The 15,347-nt window shown below is 39.0% G+C and overlaps 1 protein-coding gene across 1 annotated transcript in view; it reads right to left on the bottom strand.

The window, feature by feature from the left end:
* Positions 1-14,523: 14,523 nt before the first annotated feature.
* Positions 14,524-15,347, bottom strand: part of VAMP7 (vesicle associated membrane protein 7) — a 57,931-nt gene continuing 57,107 nt past the window's right edge. Inside the window, exon 8 of the mRNA XM_047847637.1 lies at positions 14,524-14,767. Within this exon, the coding sequence (XP_047703593.1) occupies positions 14,699-14,767 (69 nt within the window). The 3' untranslated portion in view covers positions 14,524-14,698. The remainder of the gene's footprint in view (positions 14,768-15,347) is intronic.

Here is a 15,347-nt window from a genome sequence, read left to right as displayed (position 1 = left end):
TTGGTGGTTTCCTGTCTCAAATTTAGGTCTTTCAGTCATTTTGAGTTTATTGTTGTGTATGGTGTAAGAAAGTGGTCCAGGTTCATTCTTCCGCATGCTGCTGTCCTTTCACAACGCCATTTGTTAAAGAGACTGTCTTTTTTTCCATTGGATACTTTTTCCTGTTTTGTTGAAGATTCATTGATTATATGGTTGTGGGTCCATTTTTGGGTTTGCTTTTCTGTTCCACTGATCTTTGTGTCCGTTTTTGCTCCAGTACCATACTGTCTTGATCAATACAGCTTTGTAATATAACTTGAAGTCCAAAATTGTGATGCCTCCAACTTTGCTTTTCTGTTTCAGGATTGCTTTGGCTATTGGGAGTCTTTTCTGGTTCCACACAAATTTTAGGATTGTTTGTTCCAGCTCTGTGAAAAATGTGGCTAGTATTTTGACAAGGATTGCATTAAATGTGTAGATTGCTTTGGATAGTATTGACATTTTAACAATATGTTTTCTTCCAATCCATAAGCATGGAATATGCTCAATTTCTTTGTGTCATATTCAACATCTTTCATAAGTGTTCTATAGTTTTCAGAGTACAAGTCTTTAGACTCTTTGGTTAGGTTTATGCCTAGATATCTTATGGGTTTTGGTTCAATTGTAAATGGGATCTGTTCCTTGATTAATCTTCCTGCTGCTTCATTATTTGTGTATAGAAAGAAATGCAACAGATTTTTGCACATTGATTTTTGTGTCCTGTGATTTTGCTGAATTTGTGTATCAGTTCTACCAATATTTTGGTGGATTCTTTCAGGTTTTCTACATAGAGTATCATGTCATTTGCAAAAAGTGAATGTTTGACTTCTTCCTTGCCAATTTGGATGCCTTTTATTTCTTTTGTTGTCTGCTGAGGCTAGGACTTTCAGTACTATATTAAGTAGCAATGGTAGAGGGGACATCCCTGTCTTGTTCCTGACCATAGAGGGAAAGCTCTTTTTCCTCACTGAGAATGACATTAGCTGTGGTCTTTTGTGTGTGGCCTTTATGATGTTGAGGCATGTTCCCTGTATCCTTACTTTGTTGAGGGTTTTTATCAAGAATGCATGCTTTACTTTATCAAATGCTTTTTCTGCATCTATTGAGAGGATCATTTTGTTCTTATCCTTTCTTTTATTAATGTGGTGATTTATGTTGATTGATTTTATGAATATTGAACCATCTTTTATTCCTTGCGGCCCAGGAATAAATACCACTTGATCATGGTGAATAATTTTTTAATATACTTCTGGGTTCAGTTTGCTAGTATCTTGGTTGAGAATTTTTGCACCCATGTTCATCAGGCAGATTGGCCTATAATTCTCCTTTTTAGTGGGGTCTTTGTCTGGTTTTGGAATCAAGGTAATGCTGACCTTGTAGGATGAGTTTGGAAGTTTTCCTTCCATTTCCATTTTTTGAAAGAGTTTGAGAAGAATAGAGTTAATAGACTATTAATTCTTCTTTGAATTAAAATTTCCTGAAAAATTCTTGGAAATTTCCTAGAAAATTTCCTCTTCTAGCTCCTTTAGGTGTAAGTTTGGTTTTGTGTTTGGGAATTTTCTTCCTTCTTGAAGTAGGCTTACACTGGTATATACTTCCCTCTTATGGTTGCTTTTGTTGCACCCCAAAGCTTTGGACTGTTGTGTTTTCACTTTCAGTTGCTTCCATGTTTTTCTTTTTCCTTCTTTAATTTCCCAGTTAACCCATTCATTCATTCATTCATCCTTTATTTATTTATTTGTCTTTTTAAAATATAATTTATTTTCAATTGGCTAACAAACAGTATGTACAGTGTGCTCTTGGTTTTGGGGGTAGATTCCTATGGTTCATCGCTTACATACAACACCCAGTGCTCATCCCAACAAGTGCCTTCCTCAATGCCCATCATCCATTTTCCCTCTCCCCCACTCACCCCCGTCAATCCTCAGTTTGTTCTCTATATTTAAGAGTCTCTTACGGTTTGCTTCCCTCCCTCTCTGTAACTATTTTTTCCCCTTCCCTTCCCCCATGGTCTTCTGTTAAGTTTTTCAAGATCCACATATGAATGAAAACATATGACATATGTCTTTCTCTGACTGGGTTATTTCACTTAGCATGATACCTTCCAGTTCCATCCACATAGCTGCAAATGGCAGGATTTCATTCTTTCTCATTGCCAAGTAGTACTCCATTGTATATATAAACTACATCTTCTTTATCCATTCATCAGTTGATGGACATTTAGGCTCTTTCCATAATTTGGCTATTGTTGAAAGTGCTGCTACAAACAGTGGAGTACATTGTGCCCCTATGAATCAGCACTCCTGTATCCTTTGGATAAATTCCTAGTAGTGATATTGCTGGGTCATAGGGTAGCTCTATTTTTAATTTTTTGAGGAACCTCCACACTGCTTACCAGAGTGGATGCAATAGTTTGCATTCCCACCAACAGTGCAAGAGGATTCCCGTTTCTCCGCATCCTTGCCAGCATCTGTTGTTTCCTGAGTTGTTAATTTTAGCCATTCTGACTGGTGCAAGGTGGTATCTCAGTGTGGTTTTGATTCTTACTTCCCTGATGATGAATGATGTTGAGCATATTTTCATGTGTCTTCTGGCCATCTGGATGTATTCTTTGGAAAGGTGTCTATTCATGTCTTCTGCTCATTTCTTCACTAGATTATTTGTTTTCCAGGTGTTGAGTTTGATGAGTTCTTTATATATTTTGGATAGTAACCCTTTTCCAAAAGGTCATTTGCAAATATCTTTTCCCATTCCATCAGTTGCCTTTTAGTTTTGTTGATTGTTTCCTTTGCAGTACAGAAACTTTTTATCTTGATGAGGTCCCAATAGTTCATTTTTGCTTTTAATTCCCTTGACTTTGGAGATGTGTTGAGCAAGAAATTGCTGCGGCTGAGGTAAAAAAAGATTGTTGCCTGCTTTCTCCTCTAGGGTTTTGATGGTTTCCTGTCTCACATTCAGGTCTTTCATCCATTTTGAGTTTGTTTTGTGTGTGTGTGTGTGTGTGTGTGTGTGTGTGTGTGTGTGTATGGTCTAGGAAAGTGGTCTAGTTTCATTCTTCTGCATGTTGCTGTCCAGCTCTCCCAGCACCATTTGCTAAAGGGACTGTCTTTTTTCTATTGGATACTCTTTCCTGTTTTGTTAAAGATTAGTTGGCCATACATTTGTGGGTCCAATTCTGCATTCTTTATTCCATTCCATTGGTCTGTTTTTGTGCTAAAACCATACTTTCGTGATGATTACAGCTTTGCAATAGAATCTAACATCTGGGATTGTGATACCTCCTGCTTTGTTTTTCTTTTTTCAATATTACTTTGGCTATTTGGGGTCCTTTGTGGTTCCATACAAATTTTAGGATTGTTTGTTCTAGCTTTGATAAGAATGCTGGTGCAATTTTTATTGGGACTGCACTGAATGTGTAGACTGCTTTGGGTAGTATTGACATTTTAACAATATTTATTCTTCCAATCCATGAGCATGGAATGTTTTTCTATTTCTTTGTGTCTCCTTCAATTTCCTTCATAAGCTTTCTATAGTTTTCAGCATACAGATCTTTTACATCTTCAGTTAGGTTTATTCCTAGGTACTTTATGGTCCTTGGTGCAGTTGTAAATTGGATCAGTTTCTTAATTTCTCTTTCTGTTGCTTCATTATTGGTGTCTGGAAATGCAACCGATTTCTATGCATTGATTTTGTACCCTGTGACTTTGCTTAATTCATGTATCAGTTCTAGCAGCCTTTTGGTGGAGTCTTTTGGGTTTTCCATGTAGAGTATCATGTCGTCTATGAAAAGTGAAAGTTTTTCTTCTTTGCCAATTTTGATGCCTTTGATTTCATTTTGTTGTCTGATTGCTGATGCTAGGACTTCCAACACTATTTTAAACAACAGTGGTGAGAGTGGACATCCCTGTCGTGTTCCTGATATCAGGGGGAAAGCTTTCAGTTTTTCCCCATTGAGGATGATATTAGATGTGGGCTCTTCATATATGGCTTTTATGATGTTTAGGTATGTTCCTTCTATCCTGACTTTCTTGAGGGTTTTTTAAGAAAGGATGCTGTATTTTGTTAAATGTTTTTTCTGCATCGATTGACAGGATCATATGGTTCTTATCCTTTCTTTTATTAATGTGATGTATCACACTGATTGATTTGTGAATATTGAACCAGCCCTGCAGCCCAGGAATGAATCCCACTTGATCATGGTGAATAATTATTTTTATATGCTGCTGAATTCAATTTTCTAGTATTTTGTTGAGAACCTTTGCATCCATGTTCATCAGAGATATTGGCCTGTAATTCTCCTTTTTGTGGGGTCTCTGTCTGGTGTGGGAACCAAGTAATGCTGGCTTCATAGAATGAGTCTGGAAGGTTTCCTTCCGTTTCTATTTTTTGGAACAGCTTGAGAAGGATGGGTATTAACTCTGCTTTAAATGTCTGGTAGAATTCCCCTGGGAAGCCATCTGGCCCAGGGCTCTTATTTGTTGGGAGATATTTGATAACTGATTCAATTTCTTCCACTAGTTGTGGGTCTGTTTTCTATTTCTTCCCGTTTGAGTTTCAGTAGTGTGTGGGTGTGTAGGAATTTGTCCATTTCCCCCAGGTTGTCCTGTTTGTTGGCATATAATTTTCCATAGTATTCTCTGATAATAGTTTGTATTTCTGAAGGATTGGTTGTGATAAGTCCATTTTAGTTTGTGATTTTATCTATTTGGGTCCTATCTCTTTTCTTTTTGAAAAGTCTGGATAGGAGTTTATCAATTTTGTTTATTTATTTATTTTAAAAAAACCCAGCTCTTAGTTTCATTGATCTGTTCTACTGTTTTTTTTTAATTCTGTATTGTTTATTTCTGCTCTGATATTTATTATTTCTCTTCTTCTGCTGACCTTGGGATTTCTTTGCTGTTTTGCTTCTAATGCCTTTAGGTGTGCTGTTAGATTTTGTATTTGGGATTTTTCTCGTTGCTTGAGATAGGCCTAGACTGCAATGTATTTTCCTCTAAGAACTGCCTTTGCTGCATCCCAAAGGGTTTGACTGTCATGTTTTCTTTTTCATTTATTTTCATATTTTTCTTAATTTCTTCTTTAATTACCTGGTTGACCCATTCATTGTTTAGTAAGATGTTCTTTAACCTCCATGCATTTGGAGGTTTTCCAAACTTTTTCCTGTGGTTTATGTCAGGCTTCATAGCATTGTGATCTGAAAATGTGCATGGTATGATCTCAATTATTTTATATTTATTGAAGGCTGTTTTGTGACCCAAAATGTGATCTATCTTGGAGAATATTCCATGTGCACCAGAGAAGAATGTGTATTCTGCTGCTTTAGGATGAAAAGTTTTGAATATATACACCAAGTCCATCTGGTCCAGTGTATCATCCAGGGCCATTGTTTCTTTATTGATTTTCTGCCTAGATGATCTGTCCATTGTTGTAAGTGGAGTATTAAAGTCTCCTGCAACTACCATATTCTTACCAATAAGATTGCTTATGTTTTTTATTGTTTTATATATTTGGTGCTTTCAAATTGGGTGAAAAAACATTTATAATTGTTAGCATTGGGTGCATAAACATTTGTAATTTTTAGCTCTTCTTGATGGATATACCCCATAATTATGATATAATGCCCTTCTCCATTTATTATTACAGCCTTTAGTTTAAAATCCAGCTTGTCTGATATAAGTATGGCCACTCCAGCTTTCTTTTGACTTTTAGTAGCATGATAGATGGTTCTCCATCCCCTTACTTTCAATCTGAAGGTGTCCTCAGGTCTAAAATGGGTCTCTTGTAGACAGCAAATAGATGAGTCTTGTTTTTTTATCCATTCTGATACCCTATGTCTTTTGATTGGAGCAATTTAGTCCATTTACATTCAGTGTTATTATTGAAAGCTATGGATTTAGAGTCATTGGGTTATCTGTAGGTTTCATGCTTGTAGTGATGTCTCTGGTCATTTGTGGTCTTTGCAACATTCCACTCACAGAGTCCCCCTTAGGATCTCTTGTAGGGCTGCTTTAGTGGTGACGAACTCCTTCAGTTTTTGTTTGAGAAAACCTTTATCTCTCCTTCTATTCTGAATGACAAGCTTGCTGGATAAAGGATTCTTGGCTGCATATTTTGCCTATTCACCACATTGAATATTTCCTGACACTCCTTACTGGCCTGTCAAGTTTCAGTAGATAGGTCTGCTACTCCTGTTATGTCTATCCTTGTAGGTTAAGGCCCATTTGTCCCTAGCTGCTTTCAGATTTCTCTCTTTATCTTTGTATTTTGCCAGTTTCACTATGATATTGTCGTGCAAAAGATCGATTCCTGTTATGTCTGAAAGGAGTTCTCTGTGTCTCCTGGATTTTAATGTCTGCTTCCTTCCCCAGATTGTGGAAGTTCTCAGCTATGATTTGTTCAAGTACACCTTCGGCTCCTTTCTCTCTCTTCTTCTTCTTCTGGAACTCCTATGATACAGTTATTACATTTCATTGACTCAGTTCTCTAATTCTCCCCTCATGGTCTAGAATTTTTTTATCTCTCTTTTTCTCAGCTTCATCTTTTTCCATAATTTAATTTTCTATTTCACTTATCCCCGCTGCCTCTTAAATCCTCACTATCACCACCTCTAGTTTATTTTGCACCTCAATTACAGCATTTTAAAATTTATCATGACTATTTTTTGGTTCCTTGATCTCTGCAGCAATATATTCCCTGCTGTCTTCCAAGCTTTTTTCAAGCCCAGCAATTAATCTTATGGCTATTATGCTAAATTCTTGTTCAGTTATATTGTTTGTATCTGTTTTGATCAATTCTTTAGCTGTCATTTCTTCCCGGAACTTCTTTCAAGTAGAATTATTCTTTTCATCATTTTGGCTACTTTTCTGTCCCTTATGTGTTTTAAAAGCTCATTGTGCGTCCTGCACCTGCGAGCACTACTATATTAGAGAGGAGTCATGCACTGCCCAGGGCCTGACCCTTCAGGAGGTGTTTTTTGGAGTGTGTTACTTGCTCTCTGTTGTGACTTTGGTTGCTTTATCTCCCTACTTGTAGTGATGTTTGGACCCTCCACCAGCTGTGCTTTGATTTGTTCATTGAAGTAACCCTGGAAAGAAAACAAACAAACAAAAAAACACAAACAAAAGCCAAAAACAAACAAAATGAAACAATGAAACAAACAAAAAAAAAAACCCCGCAAACAAACCAGAAAACCCCAAAACACCATCTACAAAAAACAACGGGGTGATGGTGGTGTTGATGAAAGAGGCCTTATCCCTTACCAAGAGAGAAATGGCAGGGGCAGGGAAAAAGAAAAGAAAAGAGAATTGACCAGGCAGAGAAACTACATGGCTTAAATCAGAGAGAGAGAGAGGAAAATAAAGGAGACATAGAATATGTATAAAGAGAATAGATTATATATGTCTGCTTAAACAAGCCAACAACCAGAATACCAGACTAGAGAAGGGAAGAAATAAGAAGGAGAAAAGGAAGGGGAGAAATATATATATATATATATATATATATATATATATATACACACACAATTCTAAATATATACAATTCTTACATATATATATATATATATAATTGTCCAATAATTAAATTAGAATTGTCCAATAATTAAATTAGAAAATGCAAAACTGCTGGGTGCCTTGGTACTTACTGGTGGCAGTGCTGGTCTGGAGGAGGGGTCGTCTGGTTTGTCAGCATCTATCCCGCTCCAGTAGATATGCAGTAACCAGGTGCAGAGGGGTGTGGTTTCATGTAGGCAGGTCCTGCCTCCACTGTGGACCTGCTGTCTATTCCCTGAAGCCCCACCTTGTTGGTGATGGGGAGAAAAATGGCGACACCCCAGTCTCTCCCCCACGGGCCAGGTTTCTCAAACCACTCTGTTCAGTCCATCCTCAGAGTGCCACAGTCACAAACAAGGCAGTTTTTTCCACTCCGCTGACTCCCACACCTCCCTGGCACTCAGCTGGGATTTAAACCCCGATGTCTTAAAGGGTCTTGCTCCGTGTGCGTCCAGGTTCCAGGGAAGTGCCACTACGTGCCCACTGATATATGGTCTCTGGCTGGTGGGCGCAGGCAGTCTTTGTCCTTCGAATGGTTATATACCTTCTTCCCACAGCTCTCCATGCCTCGAGGGGGTTGCTTTCTTTCACTGAGGACTGCGCCTCTGAACTAGTTACCAAGCCCAGGGCTGGCTCCCCTCCTCCCCAGGTGCATGAATAGGGCAAACAGCCCCAGTCTGGAGAAAGCCCCACAGAGATTGGATCTTGGTTTTTCTCTTGTCCAGATACTGTCCTACACTTCCCAAGCCTCTCTCTCTCTCTTCCCTTTGTCTCTACGCAGAAGGGGATCCCTCCCATCTGTGCCTGCACCACCTGTTTTATCTCTCCCACTTTGCAATCACACACCTATGGCCCTCCAGGTTGTCTCTGTGGGCCCCTGGAGACATCTCTGTCACTCTGCAGCCCTGACTCTTGGAATTCGAAGTCTTTTGGCCTCAACACTGCTGTGTTTGAAAGACAAGGGAACTTTGGGTCCCCACACTTCTCCGCCATGTTGGATCTCCTCTTACCCATTCATTCCTTAGTAGGATGTTCTTTAATCTCCATAGATTTGTAGCCTTTTGAAATTTTTTATGGTTGACTTCAAGTTTCATAGCATCGTGGTCTGAAAATATGCATGGTATGATCTGTTGTAGACTCTGGGTCTGGAGTTCTCTCTTGTCCAGCAACAAAGCAGGACACAGGATTAAAAATGTGAGAGAGGCTAATGTCCAGGAGGAAACAGCACCAAGTAAGGGTCCTTTCTCCATTTTTATTAGGATCAGAAGGCTTACAAACATGGTGATGGATGTGCACAGAGACAATGAAATCATGAACATTAATTCATGGGCATGAGGGAAAGGGGGTTTTGATGATAGGCAGTAAGGGTTTGGGTCAATACAAAACAAAATCTTGGTTTACAGCTGAGGTGAGGCCCCACCTCTGTTTACCTAAACTGGCCTAGGGGACATGAAAGAGCATGCTACCCCAGGGTCAACAAGGCACCTTTCTTTTGCTAATTAGTTCCACTCTGGGCAACTTCTCTCTGCTACGGTCCATAGCCCTATTTACCTGTTTACCTAATTTGGCCCTTCCTTCCTGTGAAAGCAGCTTTCTGCTATTATACTAAGTTGGGGTGCAATTCCGTCCTGAATACCTAATCTTTTTTACCTCATCTTGGATGTTTTCATCCTGAGATACCCTATTCCTATACCTTTGTCCTATACTGGGGGCCTTCGCCCTGCTTGTCCTATACTGGGGGACTTTGCCCCATTTACCTAATCTTATTTACCTAATCTCATTTACCCAAACTTGGGTGTGTACATCCTATGGCTATTTCTTTATGCTTTGTTACCCATAGGTGCAAGCTCAGGAAATTCCTAAGCTTATTCCCCACAATGATCTAAATATTTTTGTTCTTGTTGAGGGCTGATTTGCGACCCAGTATGTGATCTATTCTGGAGAATGTTCCATGTGCACTCTAAAAGAATGTGCATTCTGCTGCTTTAGGATGAAATGTTCTGAATATATCTGTTAAGTCCTTCTGGTCCAGTGTGTCACTAAAAGCCATTGTTTCCTTGTTGATTTTCTGCTTATATTGTCTATCCATTGTTATAAGTGGAGTATTACAGCCCCCTACTATTATTGTAGTATTATTATTGAGTTTCTTTATGTTTGTTATTGTTTTATATATTTGGATGTTCAAGTTGGGGGCATAAATATTTACAACTGTTAGATCTTCCTCATGGATAGACCCCTTAATTATGATGTAATGCCCTTCTTCATCTGTTAGTCTTTGGTGTAAAATCTAGTATAAGTATGGCTACTCTGGCTTTCTTTTGATGTTCATTTGCATGTTTCTGCATCCCCTCACTTTCAATCTGCTGGTGTCCTTAGGTCTAAAATGAATCTCTTGTAGGCAGCATATAGATGGGTCTTGTCTTTTTTAATCCATTCTGATACCCTATGTGTCTTGATTGGAGCATTTAGCCCATTTACATTCAGAGTGATTATTGATAGATATGAATTTTGTGCCATTGTACTACCTGTAAAGTCATTGTTTCTGGAGATTTTCTCTGTTCCTTTCTAGTCTTTGTGGCTTTTGGTCTTTCTTTCCCTTTAATATTTCTTGTAGTGCTGGTTCAGTGGTCAGGAATTCCTAGTTTTTGTTTATCTGGTTAACTTTTGATCTCTCCTATTCTGAATGCCAGCCTTAGTGGATAAAGTATTCTTGGCATATTTTCCCCATTCAGCACACTGAGTATATCATACCACTCCTTTCTGGTCTGCTAAGTTTTTGTGGAATGATCAGCTACTAATCTTGTCTTCCCTTGTAGGTTAGGGATTTCTTTTCCCTTGCTGCTTTCAGTATTCTTTCCTTATCTCTGTATTTTGTAAATTTTACTATGATATGTCTTGGTGTTGGCCAGCTTTAGTTGATTTTGATGGGAGTTCACTGTGCCTCCTGGATTTGGACGCCTGTTTCCTTCCCCAGATTAGGGAAGTTTTCAGCTATAATTTGCTCAAATTTTCTGTCCCCCTTTCCTTCTCTTCTTCTGGGACTTCTATGATATGAATGTTATGCTTTATGGAGTTTCTGAGTTCCCTAAGTCTACATTTATAATCCAATATTTTTCTTTCCCTCTTTTCAGCTTCATTATTTTCCATAATTTTATCCTCTATATCACTTATTCATTCCTCTGCTTCTTCCATCTTTATGGTCATTAAATCCAGTTGATTTTACACCTCAGTTATAGCATTTTTTATTTCAGCCTAATTTTTAGGTCTTTTATCTCTGCTGTAAGGGACTCCCTGGTATCTTCTATGCTTTTCTCAAGCTCAGCTAGTATCCTTATGATAGTTGTTTTAAATTCTGGTTCATATTACTTTTATCTTTCTTGATTAGATCCTTGTCCATGATCTCTTTGTGTTCTTTCTTTTGGGACAAATTCCTGTCTTGGCATTTTGTCTAGGTCTCTGTCTTCTGTATGTTAGGAATGCCTGTTATGTTTCCTACTCCTGACAGTAATGGATCTATTAAGAAGATGTCATATACTGTCCAGGGCCTGGAGCTTCAGTGTTTCTGGTGCATGCTGGGTTCACTCTGCTGTTGTGTTTTGGCTGCTGTTTCCCTCCGTTAAGTTCTCTGCAGAGTTTCTCTGCCTGTGTTGGGGAGTGTTTGGACCCTGCCCACTGGTTGGTGGGTTTTAATTAGGTGTGTTTTGGTCTGCTTGTTAAAAGAGGCTAGATCCTATTTCTCTTAAGAGCTGAAGCTTTGAAACACTCTATGGCCAGCAGACTTGGTGTGTGTGTGTGTGTATGTGTGTGTGTGTGTGTGTGTGTATTTGTGGTCCTCTGGGGGAGGGACCCACTGCTGCCCTCACAGCACACATGCCCTAGTAAAAAAAAGCACCTGCAGAACACGGGGGTGGGGTGGGGTGGTGGGGCTTGGTGCAAGCTGCTCAAGACTCCACTGTGGGCGCTGTGCTGCTCACTGAAGTCTGTCCATACTGATGGGCAGGGGTAAAAATGGCATCATCCCACTCCTCTCTCATCCCTGAGGAGTTCATGCCCACTGCTGTTCATGAAGCTCTCACAGAAGAGTAAATAATCTCCCCTCACGTGTCCCAGGTATCCCTCAGATCCCTGACTTCACCCTGTGTCTGAGCTGTCTGCCCACCCAATAGCACAGTCCTGTGTTTTATCTGCCCACCCAGCAGCACAGTCCTGTGTTGTACCTCAGGTGCACTGGTTGGGTTTCAAAACTCCAAATTTTAAGGATCTGTCATGGCATGGACCTGCACTGATCTTCTAGGGGAGAGTCTTGCTGTGCTGCAGCTGGTGGTGTGTCCCAGAAGGGCAGTTGCACAAATGCACAGGGGCTTGGAGTTTATGGTAAAGTTCAGCAAAAAGCCAACATCCAAGTTAGCTGCCCTCAGCAGGTGCCTCTGCTATGTTAATGAACTCAATGGTACCTAATGACTCTGCTGTCTGTGGAGAGACAGTGCCACCTCTCCTAAATGCACTCCAAGAAGGGGAACTGTCTCTCCCAGTGCCACCCAGAGGATTCTCAGACCATGCTGTCCATTCTTGGGCCTCTGCCCTCCTCCACAGGAACACCTCTATGCCCACCAAGCTCCACCCTGGTGATGGTGTGCACTTCTAAGACTTCAGACTTTGAGCTCTGTTGCTTATAACAACTTGGGATAATCAGGTCCTCTCATTTTCCCCATCAATGATTTTGGGGAATTTTTTAAAAGTTTATTTATTTTGAGAGAGAGAGAGAGAGAGAGAGAGCGAGCATGCAAGGCAGGGAGGGGCAGAGGGAGAGGGAGAGAATCCCAAGCTGGCTTCATGTTCAGCACGGAGCCTGATATGGGGCTGATCCCATAACCTGGGATCATGACCTGAGACGAAACCAAGAGTCAGATGTTTAACCCACTGAGCCACCCAGGCACCCCTGGGGAATTGTTTACCTTGTGCACTGCACATGCACTCTCACTCTCCTTCTCTCCTCTCTCCCTAATCAGGGGTTCTGCTTCTCTGCAGCACCCATGATTCTATTCTCCTCCAGATCCCATCTCTACATCTACCTTCCTCAGTGTGGCCTCTTTTCTCCCACTAGTTGTGCAGTTTGTTCTCTAAGTCCTCAGATTGATTTCTTGGGTATTCAGAATGATTTGATATTTATCTGTGCTCAAGTGATGAGGCAAGCATAGGGTCCCCCTATTACTCTGCCATCTTAACTCCTCCTGGGCCACAATTCTTAATGTATTTTTAGCATAAGTGAACTATGATAAAACGTCATCAGACGAAATTAGATTCAAGGAGGAAAGCTCATTGCAGTAGTCTTAAATTTTATTAATGCCTTCAATTTGTGCGTCATTTAAAACAAGATATGTGCTTTCAAAAGCATTCTTATACATAAATAGACCAATGAACAGTTAAGTAATTTATCCCTAAAACATGCACATCATTTTTACTCAGGTGTGTATAAGAAAGGGAAATAAGCTTTTAAGTCTTTTTCTTTGGATTAAAGACATTTGGAAATTATTATTCAGGAATGCCAAATGTTCTCCTGGAAGAAATGTGTTTTCCAGTAGGAAATGCTGATGTAATTAAAAGGCATTAGTGTTGATAAAGAAGACCGAGAAACACTTGTGCTATGTGTGATCACGAAGAGTTCCAGTGGGCCTAAAGTATATGTCAAAGAAATGAATCAGAGAGCATGAATGAAAAGGTGTATGCAGATGGAAGAACAGGTAGCATGAGTCAGATTATGTGACACGTATATATTCAAGGCACGTGACTAGGATTACACAGATGGCTAGGTTTTACAGACTACATTGTTCTCTATTTGGAAAATAGTCAAATGTAATATAATTTCCATTTACTGGCATTTATTGATAAATAAATGCAATTAGATTTAGGGCAGCAAATGTCCTTTCAGATACACACCAAACTACATAATAGCTAACAGATGCCAGTGTAGCCAAAGCAGTATGATCACACTCCAGTTTTCCCACACTGCAGTTAAATAGATGTTAAACTTTCTGGTATTGTTTCTATACACCATAATGTCTACTCTCAAGTTTCACAAAAGAATTCTTCAAAACTAGTCAGATTAGAGAATTTATTAATCCACAAAGGATACTAAAACTAGTATTCAACAGCAGTCAAACCCAAACCCTAGAGTTGGCAGTTGACTATATTCAGTTTGGGCTTCTCCCAGACTGGAAAAAATTACCCACACTACCTCCTCTTCATACATCTCTAAAACACTAGCACATCCACTGTGGTTCTTTTATTTTTCTCTGGTGAGCCAGAAGAATTTGCCTTTCCATCTCCTATACTACCCATTCTATTAACCGTACAATTGCCCTAATTATCCACCAAAGAGAAAGAAATATATAAAAAAACACAACCTTCAACAATATTTAAACCATCATCTTTTCAAATCAACTGCAATGGGGGAAAGAGAGGATATCAAGCTCTGCAAAGTTTGTGAATGGTTAAAACTTTCTTCCTGAAAGTGAATACTAGGAGGACAAGGTTACATCTGTGTGTTTCTAATGGCCTAGCAAAATGTTCCCCATATGACTGAAAGAAAATGTTTAAAACTTTACCTGCATGGGCTCCTGGAAACAAGCAGCACCAACAAATTAATTACAATTCCCCAAGTAACAACAATTCTCCATTTATATTGTTTTCAAGCACCTAAAACTCTTCAATAGCAAAAGACATTAGGATGAGATGTTAGCAATGCTTTCTCTTGAATACTGTTGTGTGCACAAAGTTCATCCAAAGTCTTAGTAGACAGTGTTTAAGACTGGTGGTTTCTACCTTGGTGATAGCTTTGTGCAATTGCAAACAAAAATGTTTCTCTAAGCAGATGACTCTAGTTAATGAACTAAAGAAACAAAAGCCTTTTTAAGGCTACTGCTGCAATAAATGGTTCAATCTGAAGTGCACTGGAATAAACTGGACAAAGATAAATCTGGAAGCATACAACAAGATTAAAAAAAAGAAATAGAAGAGAGTTGAAGAGACTGGCAGACACCATCTGTCAGTATTCAAAGGCTTGAATCACATGGATTGCTTTTAACTCCTTGTTCTCTCATATCCTTGGTTAATGATAACTTTTCCTTGTTTTATTTCTTCACACAACTTGGCCATGTAAATCCACCACAGAGAGGTGACACAATGATATAGATGAACACCTAGAGGGAGAGGGAAGGCAATTTTTTTTCTTGAATCTATCATAGGCTCATAAATATAAAGCAAAGCAAAAACCTATTAACAGATATTAGTTCCATTACAGTAGCAGTTGTGTAATAATATAATACACCAACCAAGTATTTTCAAAGGTAGAAGTAGAATTAAAATGATCCTTTTTATTATAGCTCTCACACGTTTGAATTCCACTATACTTTCTTCATTGGGAGAGAAAGCACTGGAGTTGTTTCTCTTCACTAGGAACCAGGCAGAATCAAGCTACATGAGTTAACTCTCATGAAACATCATTAATTATCAAGATCGCAAATTATCGTACTTTTCCTGAAGTATGATTTTATTATGAAGCACATTTTTAGGTTTTACACATGCATTGCTTTTCATTATTAGGATGATTAGAAATATTTAAAAGTATATGGAGAGATTCTACATCTATATAATCTATGAGCAAGAATGTTATGAAACTTTTAGTGAATAATGATATAATTACAATTAGCGAATCAAAGGAAAGCTGACGATACAAGTAACAGTAAAAACACTAGTCCTATTGTAGATGTGTTAGCTTTT

The sequence above is a fragment of the Prionailurus viverrinus genome, unplaced genomic scaffold (genome assembly GCF_022837055.1).
Source record: "Prionailurus viverrinus isolate Anna unplaced genomic scaffold, UM_Priviv_1.0 scaffold_49, whole genome shotgun sequence".
NCBI classification, from domain to species: Eukaryota; Metazoa; Chordata; class Mammalia; order Carnivora; family Felidae; genus Prionailurus; species Prionailurus viverrinus.
The sequence above is the reverse complement of the archived record's forward strand: the minus strand, read 5'-3'. Positions and strand labels throughout refer to the sequence as shown.